Below are 15,402 nucleotides of genomic sequence, written 5' to 3'. Positions count from 1 at the left end.
TTGGGGATCTCTTCTGTCTCTCCAGCAACTCAAGAAAGGTGTGGTGACACTGACTGTGCGCACTCGACTGCGCAGCCCAAGCCTCACACCTTGTGTGACTCCCACCTTGCTGAGCCGCTCCAGCTCCCCTAGCTCCAGTGCTAGTGGTAGTTTGCTGGTCCCTGGCCCTGACGAGGTGGACAGTTCCTCCTCCAGCCGCAAAGGACCCGGCCCGAAGGACAGGATTGTCATGGATGTGACACTCAATAAAGGTAAAAGTCCACTGAAATGGGCTTGGAGAATGAATCTCAGCTTCTTAGGCAAGTTTTTAGTAACAGACTAGAGGCTTAAATATCCAAGGCACCTACCTGTGTTCATCTGGTCTTGCACCACGGGATGGGGGAGAAAAACATCCTCTAATGCAAAATCTTATCAAGGGTTTCCCTATCCACACCTTTCTGCTTCAGAGTGAGCAGTCTCTTAGGGGTAGCAATGATGTTGTTGCTGCTAAAAGAAGGAGACTGTGAGATACCAGGCAAAACATGAATCAGCACCTTGGCATCAGCCCGAGTGGCCATGCCCTTCTTGTAAAAGGCAGCTCTGAGTAAGGCAAAGCCATGCAGTGTGCTCAAAATTTCCCAGATGAGCTGTTCTAACTCCTACTTGAGGGTTGCTTTTGTGATCAACAATTGAACATGATACTCTAGAAAATATTCTATATGTGGTGGAAAAAATAGACCTATATTAAAAGTTTAAAATATGCTGATTTTAAGGACTGGATTGAAAATGTGGAGAGAAAATGTAAGTTGTCTAACAATTGCTAAGATTCTGTCACCTGGAGGAATGCAAATGTGAAGGTGGATGGAGTAAGTCACTGAACCAGAGACACCTTTTTTCCTACATCTTTGCTGAGGAATTCCATGCAGATAATTAACATAAACCAATGAGTACAGTTGGCAGCATCTCAGCTCTTTCTGCTATAATCTTAAGTGACATCTTTATTGAATTGCTGCCCCTACTCCTTTGTGCCTTGGACCAGATCAGACCTTGTGCAGCATTTTCAGGCAGTTCCCACGGCACACAGAAAATCTGCTGGGAGTGATGGATTTTAGAAAACAGGATCAGATATTTTCAGTCTTGATTTCCACTGTTGGTTTTGGCTTCCTGACTTACTGCACCTAAGGCCAGCCCTTAAACAATACATGAGGGAGGGTTGCTCTCACATGGGGTGTGGGAGCACAAACACTTGTGTGTCCTGTGTGATTACAATCTGCTACTTTTCTTTGTACTTTTTGTTTTTCACAGAGCCAGGGGTTGGGCTGGGCATTGGTGCCTGTTGTCTTACACTGGAAAACAATTCTCCAGGGATATATATTCACAGCCTGGCCCCAGGATCAGTGGCTAAAATGGATGGCAGATTAAGGTTAGTTAAAGCAGAAATGTGCTGGAGTGGTTTTGCCATAAAATCAGTTGAGACTGTGTATTCACCAATTGGTTGATATGGCAGGGAGGGGATTTATACTGAAGGGTTAACCAAAAAGTACACATTTAAATGAAGACATTCCAAAATGGTATTAAATAGCCAGGAAACACTATTCTTCATGCTGGAAGCAGCACAGTCATTAAAATGTGGGGGGTTTGGGGTTTGTTTGTTTGTTTGTTTTAACTCTCTATAGAGAGAGTCAAACCTAATAGCACCGTTTGAGGAAGAATTGCAGCAAGCAATGCAGCCTCACATCTTTTTGTCAGAGCTGCAGCCAGAGACCTTATATCGGGAAGAAATTTGCAGAGCTCTGCTAAAAGCTCAGTCACCTGAAACTCTCTTAAAGAAAGATCTGGGGGAGATTTTCTTGCAGCTGGCTGTGCCCATGGCTGAAGCAGCAGCACTTTTCTGGCCTTACTGTCAATCAGAATCATGGCAGGCTGATCTGCCCATCTTATTTACTCTGTCGTGGAGTTTGCTTGTCTTTAAGGATCCACAAGAGAGAGAAGCAGTCATTCCTAGGGTTCCCTTGTGCTTTATGTTGGATTAAGTGACAGAAAGCTGTTTGATATTCCTCTCCTGGAGGCTTCGTTTTTACAAAACACTTCCACCTGCATCAATGGTGGGTGCTGGGAGCATGGCACAGGAGGGCAGGTTGCACTGAAGACCCACTGGGACTGCGTGATCCACGCTGAATGTGTGGTGTGAGCAGAGAGGCAGAGAAAATGCGTTGCTTTCACGTGTGGGAAGTGCCTTCTTTTTCCTTGCTCACCAGAAAAACTGAGAGCAACTCATTTTTTTTTAATAAGGGAAGAAGATGATTTTGTGCTGACATCCTTGCCAAAACCCTTGAGACTTCCCACTCTGTAGAAATGTCTATCGGACACAGTGTTTAATGGTGACTTGCTTTCTTGTAAGCCTCTTTGGAAAACATTGCAGTTGTTGCATCTGTATGTAACAGCTGTATCATGTTTTAGGGTTTAAGTGATTGATTATATCCAGGTATATTTCCAGGATTTCTAGCTTGCATCTTTGAGACATTGCCTCTGTTGTCCCAGTAGTGGTTTATGGCTCCATCAGCCAAAATTTAAAGGATGATTTTTTGGAAAGTTTTGTGGATCAAATACTGGCTTTGCAGTACCAGGAGAGGTTGGCTTCTTCGTATGTGAGCTCCCTCTCTCAATCATGTGCCTGTGTAAGCGACTCCTATTAATGTATTTTCTAATATCTGTGTAAATACAAAAGTTGAGTGAAGTAGCAGCATGATTGCACAGCCACTGGGCCACCCTTTGCTTTCCTAAGCTTATAGGAGAAGTCCAGGTTACTGAAGGCTGCCACGTGCTGTTTCAATTTTACCTTTGGCATGTGGACTCACAGTGCAAACTCAGTTTCATTGTCACAAATAGCCCAACTTAAATAAGCAGTAGTAGATTGTCAGGGGGTGTCTTCTTAAAGCAATTGCTTTAGTAATTATGAAGACTGCTTTAATGATATCCCCAGTTGATGATCTTTTCTTTTGAATAGTTCCAGATGTCTGAGCACAATGAGCAACAGTTAAGAAACTGGGAAAACAAAACTAAACAATCAGTGCTTTCCTTCCAGGAGAGGTTTGGTTTTATTGGAGTTTTTTGGTTGCTTATTTGAGGGGTTGGGTTTTTGTGGGTTTCAGGGTTTTTTTAATTTGTTTGTTTGGGATTTTTTAGTTTGCTTGGTTTGTTTTGTTTTTTTAATGGGTTCTATGCGTAATTTTAAGTAAACACAGGCTTATCAGGCTCATTTTTCTTTCCTGGAGATGTTTCATAAACTAATATCTAAACCATTAATTTTTTACCATTGTTTGTGTTAAGTAATTCAGTATGATGGGAAGGAACATCCTATCTGATTGCAATTCTTCCTCTTCTGTGGTAAACAAGTGTCTGACCACAGAACTGGAATTGAAGTTTATTTTCACCCTGATCCAAATGCAGACACTTTTCTCTGCTGACTTCAAAGGGTTTGTAGCACTGACAGTAAGTACAGAAGGGATCTCTGGACCTCCCAAAGTCAACAGGACATAAAGCATTCATGTCACTGGCAGCAGGAACAAGAGTGGCTTCATTGCAGGACAGATCTTTGTTCCAGACACTTGCATCTTTGGAAAAGCTCAGCCATCAGCTGAAAACACAAATGGTTTTGTAAAAGGCAGTTGTGATTAACTAGCTCTGTGTCTCTTGGCAGTCGAGGTGACCAGATCCTGGAGGCAGATTCAGTGAGTCTGCGTCATGCAGCGTTAAGTGAAGCCTATGCCATCCTGAGTGAATGTGGTCCAGGTCCGGTCAGCCTAATCATTAGTCGGCATCCTAACCCAAAGGTGAGGAGAAAATGTGTTATTGTATCTGGGCTGTTTTCATCTGGTTCTGTAATTTGTGTCTTGCTGTTCACAAAGCCACAAATGAAGAATATTGGATTTTTTCTTTCTATGGCATTGTGTTGTGCAAGAAGGATTGTAATTTTGTCTTCCAGTTTTGTAAGCTGTAGCCATGCTGGACTGTTCCTGCTGCTTTTTCATTTAGTCACCTACTGATCAAATGCAATTTTCCTGGAACTACTTGAGTAACATGTTTCTGTCTTTCTTGGTACATGAACCAAGTGGCAGCACAAATAATGGCACAAATCCTTTTCCTCCTATAAGTTATTTTGCAGTTAGTTTGTCTTTGAGTGGAATATGATTTAGGGCCAGGTTGAACTGATCAACTATAACAACAGATTGAACTGATCAGCTATAACAAAGTAGCAGGAATACTGTTTTGTTGGGTTTTTCTTTTTCTTTTTTTTTTTTAAAGTAAGTCTATCTAAAGATCAAAGTTTTCTTTCAGGAATTAAGATGTGAGAATTTGGAACATGCTGCTACTGTGAAATCCGTGTAAGAGCAATTTGGAAATAAGGCTGTGTTTATAAAGAGAGTATTTCCAAGCAATTTTAAAAAATGATGATAGAAGATGAAAGCCTCTTAACCAAGCTGTAGGGAATAACAACTTCTTTTATTTCAATATTTCAAAGAATTTCGTAAGTGCACAAACCCTTCCTGTTTAAACAGGAATGAAACTGTAAAAATATTTGCATTAGTGGGTGCAGAGCATTCTGACTCTTGAACTCATAAGTACAAATGGATGCCTTAATATATACATATCTAGGAGAACTCAGGTTTCTTATTTTATAGTTCGTTGCATATTTTCTGCTAAATCCAATATACAAACAACAAACAAATAGGAGTCTGCTGTTGAGAGTGTATTATCACTGCTGCAAGGCCTTGTCCTGTTAAAAAGAGAGAGGCTGTGGCTCAGTTAGTTAAAGGTAAGCATGGAGGGGGTAAGAATTTGGCTTATAGCCTAAAATAACAGTATTTCTAGGGAGTCTGTATGCTGTGCTGCACCAGCACGATGGCTCATTTTGATTTCATTATTAAAGCATAAAATAGAGTTTTTGGAGAGTCTGTAAGCAGCATGGAATAAAACTCCATGGAGTGGAGTCTGCCCTTTTTCCGCTGTCATTCATATTGCTGTGGTGATGGCTTGAAAGCCGATGAGTGACCTAACCAGGTGTCTGCTGAGAAGATGAACTGAGTTAAGCTGATACTTGCTATTACTCAGTAACAGAAGGAAACTATTAAGTAGCTCCCATTACAGTTTTCCATATGTGGTTTTAAAGCATATCCTTTGCCAGGACATGCTAAGGAAAGCTTAAAGCTAAGCTGGAGAGACCCTAAAGCATTTTTTTCTTCCCAGGCAGTGCTGAATCTCTGGCTCTCTGAAGGAGTGGATAAACATGAGGACCTATATTTATCATTATGTCATTGTTACTGTTTTTCTGACAGCACTAGTGGATCTACAGAATTGTGTGTGGTTTGGGTTTGGTTGAGTTTTTTTGGTTTGTTTCTTTGGTTGTTGGGTTTTTTTGATCCAGTGTGGTGGGTTGAAATCCACCCCGCCCCCCCCAGAATTAACTTTTGCCAGACCAACTCAGTTAGAAGGAAATGAAGCTGTATTGACCAGCAAAATCTACACTCTACAATGGAATGCAATGAATATGTAGAAAATATACAATATTTATGATATTATACAGATATTTACAATCAGCAAACAGCATGAAAACCCTCCCTGGTCAAGAGACCAGGGAAAGCTCCCCTACCCCCCTGTACAAAAGGGACAAGAGAGAGGGGGAGAAAAGTTAGACTTAGCCAAAGCCAGACGAATAAGCAGGTTATCTCTCCCGAGCGAAGCAAAACAGCCAGAGATCAGAAGAGAAGAGAAAAGGGGAGCATTGTTGTGGTACAGCTCCTCTTATTCCAGATATTTGCCCAATGAATTTGTTTAGAATAATCTTATTTTCCCTTTTACACCTAATAGTGATTTATTTATATTTTTCTACTTTTCTGCTCGAAATCTGTAACTAAATTTTAAAGGCATCACCTAAAACCACCACATCCAGTTTTATTTATTTTATTTTATGTGCTGTTAATAATACCCCAGCTTGCACATTGTGGTTAAGAATTAGCTTGTCCTTCTCCAGTTTGATTTGCCACTGAGGATGCTTAAAATAAAAATTGTCAGAGCTTGCAGAATTGTGGATTTTTGGTTAGCTTTAACAAATACTGAAGTCTGCCCAGCACCTAATTTTACTTCTGGGACATTCTTTACCCAAAGGTTTGTGTATAAAGGTCCTGAAACATACTCTTAGGGGTTGGTCTATGTCCTGTAGGAACTCTTTGTGACCCAGGAGCTCAGAGGCTTTTGGTTTTCTGTAAGGTCATCCTGCAGACTGAAAACAGAGATGTATTTCTACAAAGGCTCATGTTGGTTTGGACATTTTTATACTCGATGTCTCATTTTGTGACACAAAAGGTCCACAGTACATTTTGTTACTGAATATGTTCACTTTGATGTTTTCATGTACTTCCAAGAGAAATAACACAAAATTCTCTTTCTTGTTATTCTGAGTGAATGTGGCATTTAAACTATGTTTAAACTGCTGGAGTTTCCTTAGGAATCTTTCAAATCTTCATGGTTCAGGAAGAGTTTCCTTTCTAGTCTCTATTTATGCTGAATTTTAATTCATGTGAAGCAATGTGCATAGAAATTATTTTTGACAGAATTAACTTACTTGCTGTTTTAAAATATATATTCTGCAGACTAGTTTTTCCTGTTGTAAATTTATATGGATTTTTCTAGCAATAAGAATTAAGTGCACGGCAGTAATTCAGGGTAAAATTAGCAAACACGGAAAACCAGTATTTATTCTTAAACCAGAGAATTATTAATTGCAAATTGCTGACTTAGGCTTCCTTTTGAAAGCAGGGAGCAAGAATTTAAAAGGCAGCTGATATCTTAGGAAGTCTGGTATTCTTCCGGTGGGTTAAACGTAGGGTATTTTCCGTTGCTGATGTACAACACAGTCTTTGTCTATTTTAGAGTAACATTTTCTTGATAAATTAATGTAAAGCACTTAATTAAGTTAAAATTGTGCTGTAATGGCTTCATTTGATTTCTTGAAGTCTGGTGCAGCTTTATTTGCTTGCATAATGTGGCGCTTGAACATGGTCTTTGTGAGGTCTGCAGGCTTCTGCATCCTGGTTTCTGCAGAAGAGTGGCGTGGAGGGAGTTTGAATCAGGGGACCAGTACTTAGGAGCTCTTAACCAGGTCTTCTTTGACCAGGTCACGTACTTGTGGTGGTAAGTGGTCAGACTTTCTTCTTTGTCTCATCTACCCAGTTTGATCTCTGTCTTCCATTTGGCATTAGGTTTCTGAGCAGGAGATGGATGAAGCAATTGCACGAACTACCCACCGAGATAACAAGGATGCCAGTTCCTCTCACATCACAGGTAGCAGCGTGTTCTCTCCTAATGTGTACCCTTTTCCAGTTGCAGGAATGTTTAAGGACATGCTCTTGAGCTCCCCAGCATCAGTGGGCCCTTGAAGCAGCAGAAGAGTTTAGGGTTTGCAATCACTCTGTCCACTGCAGAAATTTTAGCCAAAACATTCACTTCAGATGAATCAACTCTATAGCTCATGTTACTTGCTTTGTTTTGCTAGATCTGAAAGTACAGCTGCCAAGAAGAATTTTCTTTGCTCTATTCGGATTTAGGAAGGGCAGATCCTGCCTCTCCAACCTGATCTCCTTCTATGATCAGGTGATCCACCTGGTGGATGTGGGGAAGGCTGTGGATGTAGTCTACCTGGACTTCAGCAAGGCCTTTGACACCATCCCCCACAGCAAACTTCTGGCCAAGCTGTCATCTCGTGGCTTGGACAGCAACACTCTGTGCTGGGTTAGGAACTGGCTGGAGGACCGAGCCCAGAGAGTGGTGGTGAATGGTGCCACATCCAGCTGGTGGCCAGTCACCAGTGACATCCCCCAGGGATCAGTACTGGGCTCCATCCTGTTCAATATATTTATTGATGATCTGGATGAGGGGATTGAGTCCATCATCAGTACATTTGCAGATGACACCAAGTTGGGAGAAGATGTTGGTCAGTTAGAGGGTAGAAGGGCTCTACAGAGGAACCTTAACAGGCTGGACAGATGGGCAGAGTCCAACGGGATGGCATTCAACAAGTCCAAGTGCCAGGTGCTGCGCTTTGGCCACGGCAACCCCATGCAGAGCTACAGGCTGGGGTCGGATTGGCTGGAGAGCTCCCAAACAGAAAGGGACCTGGGGGTACTGATTGACAGCCACCTAAACATGAGCCAGCAGTGTGCCCAGGTGGCCAAGAAGGCCAATGGCATCCTGGCCTGCATCAAGGACACAGTATCAAGCTGCGCCAGGGGAAGTTTAGGCTCAAGGTGAGGAGAAAGTTCTTCACTGAGCGAGTCATTCGTCATTCGAATGGGCTGCCCAGGGAGGTGGTGGAGTCACCATCCCTGGAGATGTTCAAGAGGGGATTGGACGTGGCACTTGGTGCCATGGTCTAGTCATGAGGTCTGTGGTGACAGGTTGGACTCGATGATCTTTGAGGTCTCTTCCAACCTTAGTGATACTGTGATACTGTAATACTGTGAAGAACAGTGTGGCCAGGAGGAGCAGGGAAGTCATTGTGCCCCTGTGCTCTGCACTGGTTAGGCCACACCTTGAGTCCTGGGCCCAGTTTTGGGCCCCTCAATTTAAGAAGGACATTGAGACACTTGAACGTGTCCGGAGAAGGGCAACGAGGCTGTTGAGAGGCCTTGAACACAAGCCTTACGAGGAGAAGCTGCTGTCTACAACTACCTGAAGGAAGGTGGTAGCCAGGAGGGGGTTGGTCTTTTCTCTCAAGCAACCAGCACCAGAACAAGGGGACAAGTCTCAAGCTGTGCCAGGGGAAGTTTAGGCTCGAGGTGAGGAGAAAGTTCTCCGGGAGGTGGTGGAGTCACCATCCCTGGGGGTATTCAAGAGGGGATTTGACGTGGCACTTGGTGCCATGGTTTAGTCACGAGGTCTGTGGTGACAGGTTGGACTTGATGATCTTTGAGGTCTCTTCCAACTTTGGTGATTCTGTGATTCTGTGATTCTCTCTTCAAAATGGATGGGAAGCTGACTGTCCCAATAGGGAAAGGACAGGAGGAATAAACTCCATCAAAATGTTGTTGTGTCCATTTAAAGAAGTCAAGGTATTTCATACTGAACTATTTGTTTTAACTCTTACTATAATCTTTGGGATTATATAAAAATGTGTCCTCTAGCACTTGTTTGATGTTTTCAAACTCTAGACGTAGCACGTACTAAAATCACACAGATGAAAGGAAACTCTTGGCAGTGGCAGAATGACTAGTGAGGTGATTTTTAGACAGAAATGTTAGATTTGTAATTATCCTCTTTATATTTGTGTCAGCTAAGACATTTTTTGAAGCAGACCTTGCCAATGGCTGCTAATTTGTCTTTTGAGGTTGCACTTAGCATTATGTTCCAGGAGATAAGGAAACCATCCCCTACTTACCTCTTGTTCATAGCTCTGTCCTGGTCCTGGCTGGCATAATATTTCTGTGTGGTAAAGGGAGAGCTTGTGAAATGTTAAATAAATCTTATTCTAGGAAAGCAATTCACATATGAAGTAAGTGAGATTAAATGCAGCTCTCAACTCCAAAAGCAAATGAGGATATATGGACCACAACTTGTAATTTGCAGCATCTAATTAATCTGTGTCTTAACAGGAGCCATACAGAAAAGTCCATCTCCTAGTGTGAAGGCCAAACAAGGAGACACCTCATCTGGTCTCAGCTGGACTATGAAGAGATTCCTGGAGCCAGCAAGCCGGGTAACAGGATTAGATGCAATAAAAACAATGTCTTCTTTAAATTCCTCTTTTGCTGAAGCTTTTATTTGATCAGAGTTCAAAACCAAACCTCAATGCTGCTTCCATGTGACATGGGATCCATAAAAGGGTTTGTTTCTTATGTCACGTGTTTAAATCATGGCAGCAGCAAGCTCCTTTTTGTCTGTGTGGTTGTAGCCTTTGGGAGTGATGTGTAGAGCATGGTGGAGAAAGCTGTGGTCTCCCACCTCCTGCCACCTCAAAGGCACCCCTGCTCTGTGGGACTCAGAGATGAAGCTAAGCAGGAGAGACCTTAGCCTGTGAACAGAAGGTCTCTCTCTGTAGTTGTTGTAGGAGAAGCTCTGTTTTTTCTGGAAAAGCCAAAGAAGATGTACAAACTGTGTCCAGAAGTACAAACCCTTTCCTTCTTTCAGTGAGGAAGGTGTACAAAGGGAATAAATGGTTTCATCCCTTGTTTCTGTGTTGAACCACACCTGCATAGCCATGGAAACAGGAATCCTTTCTTATTTATTACACTGTCTAAAAATGTATTGATGTGCAGCATTTCAGCCATCCAAGTTTGACAGTTTGGCTCTGAGTATACTGACAAGACCTCTATTTTAAAAATTTGCTTTAAACTTCATTTATTGATGTGGGAATGTGAGTGGAGTTTGTGGTGCTTGCATGTAGACAGGGGCTTTAAGCAGCAATGATGGCCTGTCACCAGACTCACTTCTTTTCAGCAGGGATCTGTCAGCTCTGAGGCAGAGCTTTCGCAGTACTTCTCACACGACGGTACGAGCCAGCTCCCATTTTCTGATGCTGTAACCAGCTCCTGTGATGAAGAGCAGCTCCGTCAAAAGAACAGAAATGGTTTTTTGGATGACAACTCTCTTCTTCCTGGCAACCTGAGTAAGTGACAGAAATGTGTCTGGTCATTTGACTAGCACAGGGCAGAGTCACTGAGCACTGATTTGCATTAGAGGAGAACTGCACTGATTCCTGTGCTGGTTAAAAGTGCTGGCCGGCATAGTGCAAGCCAGTGCTGATGATATGAAATTCTGGGAAATGGAAGGGGTTTACAACAATGCACATAAATGCTCATTTCCATGGTATTTTGTCCAAATTACTACTCTGATTATGTGAAAATGACTTCATTTGGCTGTCTTGGCCAAAACTAGATTGACAGTACTACAGGGGTGTTTTTCACATGGCTGATGATCATCTGATGGATTGCACTTTAATAGAAATGTTGTAGCTGTTTCAAGTGCGCTGTTTCAAAATGTCATGTATAACAGTGTAAAAATAATCAGATGTTCAGTTTGATGTCAGATATTTTGCATATATGTCTTTCTCCCCATAGTAATTGACTGAAAGAATCTTGCATTGCCTTTATGACACGCATCTGATCTCAAAATCAAAGAATATGATGTTTATTCTCCCTTTCCTATGCTTCTCAAGTACTGTCTTGGTCTTTCTTGTTTTTTCTCTCTAGAAATTCAGTACTTACTGCTTAGAAGTATTTTTACATTATAAAACACCCACAAAACAAAACAAGGGTTCTTTGGTTTATTAGTCTTGAATTTGAAACTGATTGTGGGGTGGTTGTGTCTTTGTTCAGGAAAGCATTTTTCACTTTCTATAAGTTTATGCAGGTGGTACTGGGCATAGATTTACGCATAATGTGAAAGAAATGATGTGTAAAGTACACATGTGAATTTCCATCCCTTTCTTCTCTGGGTCATGGTCAGAAATAAACGGAAAACAGAAACAGATGTGCTATGAACTGATTTCAGGAATTACCCATAAATTGTAGAGCTCTATGCTGTTCCTCTTGCTGTTGTTTACTGTAGTTACAGGGAGGATAAGAGTAACCTGATTTTTGCAGGGTAAGGAGAGATTAAGCTTTCCCTGCAAACAGAGCCACATGTACTCTATACTGCAGTCAGATACATGGTGTTAATAATTACCTATAAATGCAAATGAATTAAGAAATTAAGTACAATTTTTTTTTCTTTTTTTTTAATAGCTGCTAGAGAAACAGGGGTGGCAAAAGCAAATGGTCTGGCTTCTCCAGCTAGTGGGAGATCATCCTGCCTTCATAACAAACCTGTGGAGTCTATCCGACCTGGCATCCTCAGTGACAGCCCCAAATCTGGCCGTAGCCCCTTCCATCGACAGAGAAGGGTTGTTTTCTATGATGGTGATGTTAGTGATGATGATGAGAATTCCCAGTTGCAAAGAAGCCAGAGGGCCAAGAGCCAGGAGGATGCTGGCATTGTTGTTACAACCCCATCTGTAGAAATTGATGATGAGAGCCAGGACAGTGAGTCACCTAGATACAGTGGCACAGAGACGTCTTCCCCTGTCTTCAGCAACTCTGTGGAGTCTGCAGACAGCACGCTGGAGCAAATCGACTCTCCTTTCTTCCCCATCATAGCATTTGATTACTCAAGTGTTCCTGAAGTTCGTCTTGGCAGCCTGAGTTTGAAGGAGCTCCGAGAAGCACAACTTGAATCTAAGAGATCACCAAAACTTGAGCACAGAGCACTCACAAGAGTGAAAAGCATGATGAGCACTGAGTGCCGAAGTCTTCAGAAGCAGAGGGCAGAGGAGCATGGCTCTTACAACAAGCCTGTTGCGAGAACGCTCCCTCACAGCAAGAAGTGTGAACCACTTGATGGGATAGGGCAGGGCCAGTGCGAAATAGTCACTCTGGTCCGCAATGAGCATGAGTCATTTGGCCTGGATTTGGAAATACAGGCCATGCCCTTAAAGGTTGTTGTCACAGGGCTGCGGCCAGGTGGAGCAGCAGAAATGGTAATTTGTTTTTATTTGGGTTGCCAAGTTGTGATTTGCTTTCACTTTACAGGGATTGTCATTACTATTATTTTAATTGTTATTACTACTACTACTATTATTAAGCAAGTGATCTGTTGAGAGTAAGTGCAAGGGGAGATGTTCATCTCTGCTGGGCAGAATGTCTCATCCCATATTGTTCTGAAGCTGCTGTTAAATGAAATGTTTCTGAATCAGAGGTACACCCTGGCCAATTCAAAACAAAGAAAGTCAAAAGCAGATCTGCTGAGATGGATTCATTCCTACTTGCAGTCACAGTTTTGAGGGAATGCTATTATCTTTTTCACCAGGGGCAAAGACAGAATAAGTAAGTCCTGCTGGTAAAACTGTTTATTTGCTCTATCATTTTATATGCATGTATTCTTGTATTACACAAATCTGGTACCAGGAGGCCTTAGGTGCTGGCCAGGTTTGCCAAGCACCATGGTAGTACCCGTAACACACTGCTCTTCCACATCTCATACATGCACGCACTAGTGTGGATTCTTGCTTCATGATGGATGTAGAGTTGCTGATGTAGACACAAAAGTGCAGGAAGAGAAAGGAGGCTGGATGTATCATTTTTAATTCAGTTAGTGGCCACTAGGGTAAGAGGTTTATTGCAGTTGTTCAGATTGGTCTGTGAGAGATCATGATTTGAGTTCTTTCCCTGCCTTTTTCTCTGACTTACTGTGCAGTGTTTAGAAACATACTTCGGCTTTTAGCTTAAGAGCTCAGTCCTATTCCAATGTAGCTATTTCTGAGAGTCCCATTAATCCAGTGAGAGATTGTGACCAGGAATGTAGTACATACATGAAATGCAAAAATGATAGGCAGTGTTCCGGTCTAGGTCTGATTTGTCCCAATTCATTTAAATGAAGAGGTCTGTGTGTTACACCCTGAGACTGAGCTCTCAGAGAAACCAGCAGCTCTTCTGACATTCCTGTTTGAGACTGATCATTAATTCCCCTATTGTCAAACGCACAGTCTGATCTTTATTTCCCTGTTGGCAAACTGACATCAGTGGTACCTGTGCTCTGCCATGACGTTAAATAAGGACTGTTGTTCATAAGCAGTTTGTTACATCTCTTCAATCTTTGCCCCTGTGGAAGGGATTCTGATATTTATTTATACTTTCTTTGAATCTGTCATTGCATCAGGGATCAATGGGCAAGATGGCTGTAGGAGATGAGATTACCACCATCAACAGTATCCCAGTCAGTAAGATGACGTACGAGGAAATCTGCTTGCTTATGCAGTGTCTTCCCACGTCTGTAACCCTGGAGATCCAGAAAGCAGCATCAGGTGAGAGAGTAGTTTTTCTTTCGTAACATATATTTTGAGTTCCCTTGGATCAGCAGGGTCTGCTGCTGCCCCAGCTTCTCACATCAATTCAGTGGGGAAAATGGGGTGCATTTTGAGAAACAGTCTACATTCAGAGACAAAAACAGGGTACTGTCTGCACTGGTGAGCCAGGTTGTCTTCTTTCCCTCCCTCCCTCCCTCCCTCCCTCCCTCCCTCCCTCCCTCCCTCCCTCCCTCCCTCCCTTCCTTCCTTCCTTCCTTCCTTCCTTCCTTCCTTCCTTCCTTCCTTCCTTCCTTCCTTCCTTCCTTCCTTCCTTCCTTCCTTCCTTCCTTCCTTCCTTCCTTCCCTTTCCTTCCTTCCCTTTCCTTCCTTCCCTTTCCTTCCTTCCCTTTCCTTCCTTCCCTTTCCTTCCTTCCCTTTCCTTCCTTCCCTTTCCTTCCTTCCCTTTCCTTCCTTCCCTTTCCTTCCTTCCCTTTCCTTCCTTCCCTTTCCTTCCTTCCCTTTCCTTCCTTCCTTCCTTCCTTCCTATGTGTCAGAATCCTCTAATGTGCAGAAAGATGAAAGGGAAAGCCCAAGACAACTAGAATCTTAGCAATATGTTTATTTCCATGTTTCTTCTGAAGATTTTTCCAGTCTGAATTGAAACGTTTGATACCTCCTTAGTTTCTGCTCAGGGGTGATTTATGCTGCTACAGCAATATATATTCATCCCCACAGACTGTACAAATTATGTGGTGTGGAAATGCATGTTTTGAAATTCAAGAAGAACATAATATCTTGCTTCATTCTAGCTTGTGATCTTCCTTGTGTACTTACTAGTACCTGGGAGCCTAAAATGCTTCCAGATGCCTCCATTCTAGTTGTTCTTCAAGGAATTCCTGGCTTGACAGAGTCCTGTCCTTGTTTCCTTCGATTGCTGTGGCTTTTGCAAGCTAGTAGCATTGAAGTAGAGGCACATTGGCTCTCCTTTATCAGGCAATTCTTCTGCTTTAGGCTTCACCTCACCCTGTGCCATTGGCAGTCAAGAGGATCTCTTCAGTGTGTGATCCAGCATGCTGAAGCAGGGCAGTACTTCACAACCTAACCTAGCTGTTTTAAATGGCCCTTCTTAGATGTCTTTCCTTTGGTTGACTACAGGAGGAATCTGCACTTCTTAACCTGGCTACCTAAGGTGTGTGGATAGTCCTGCAGGTTTGTGCAAGGATTAGAGAGATGTGCTGGTACATTTGAATGTGCAGATAGGGATGCTGATTCTGTGAATACACCCCTCCTTCTCCATGCACCTTCTGGGCCTCATCTGCTAGTAAGTGGCTTCTGGAACACGGCTTGGATGAGAACAAGTGTCCCAGAAGCAGAGTAGAAAGGTGCAAACAGGTGCTTAGGGTGAAGTGCTGAAACTTGAAGAGCTGGAGAGCAGTGTGAACAGGAATGTGTCATAGTGCATCAGTAAAAGGGAGCTCAGTGTGTTGCCCAGGAGTAGGTTAAACGTGTATTAGAAGCAAGGAAAGGTCTCTGCCAACAATCCTGTAAAG

At 42.7% G+C, this 15,402-nt stretch overlaps 1 protein-coding gene across 5 annotated transcripts in view; it reads left to right on the top strand.

The window, feature by feature from the left end:
- PDZD2 (PDZ domain containing 2) overlaps window positions 1–15,402 on the top strand; it is a 148,545-nt gene that overhangs the window by 115,594 nt on the left and 17,549 nt on the right. For 4 of the 5 annotated variants that reach the window (XM_054177743.1, XM_054177744.1, XM_054177742.1 and 1 more), the window contains 8 exons: window positions 26–251; window positions 1,285–1,402; window positions 3,680–3,812; window positions 7,239–7,320; window positions 9,627–9,730; window positions 10,471–10,639; window positions 11,757–12,547; window positions 13,726–13,870. In XM_054177743.1, the coding sequence (XP_054033718.1) occupies window positions 26–251; window positions 1,285–1,402; window positions 3,680–3,812; window positions 7,239–7,320; window positions 9,627–9,730; window positions 10,471–10,639; window positions 11,757–12,547; window positions 13,726–13,870 (1,768 nt within the window). The remainder of the gene's footprint in view (window positions 1–25; window positions 252–1,284; window positions 1,403–3,679; window positions 3,813–7,238; window positions 7,321–9,626; window positions 9,731–10,470; window positions 10,640–11,756; window positions 12,548–13,725; window positions 13,871–15,402) is intronic. The other variant, XM_054177741.1, reaches the window with a different exon arrangement.

Source organism: Dryobates pubescens, chromosome Z, assembly GCF_014839835.1.
Source record: "Dryobates pubescens isolate bDryPub1 chromosome Z, bDryPub1.pri, whole genome shotgun sequence".
Taxonomy (NCBI): domain Eukaryota; kingdom Metazoa; phylum Chordata; class Aves; order Piciformes; family Picidae; genus Dryobates; species Dryobates pubescens.
This window is presented reverse-complemented; position numbering and strand designations above follow the sequence as displayed.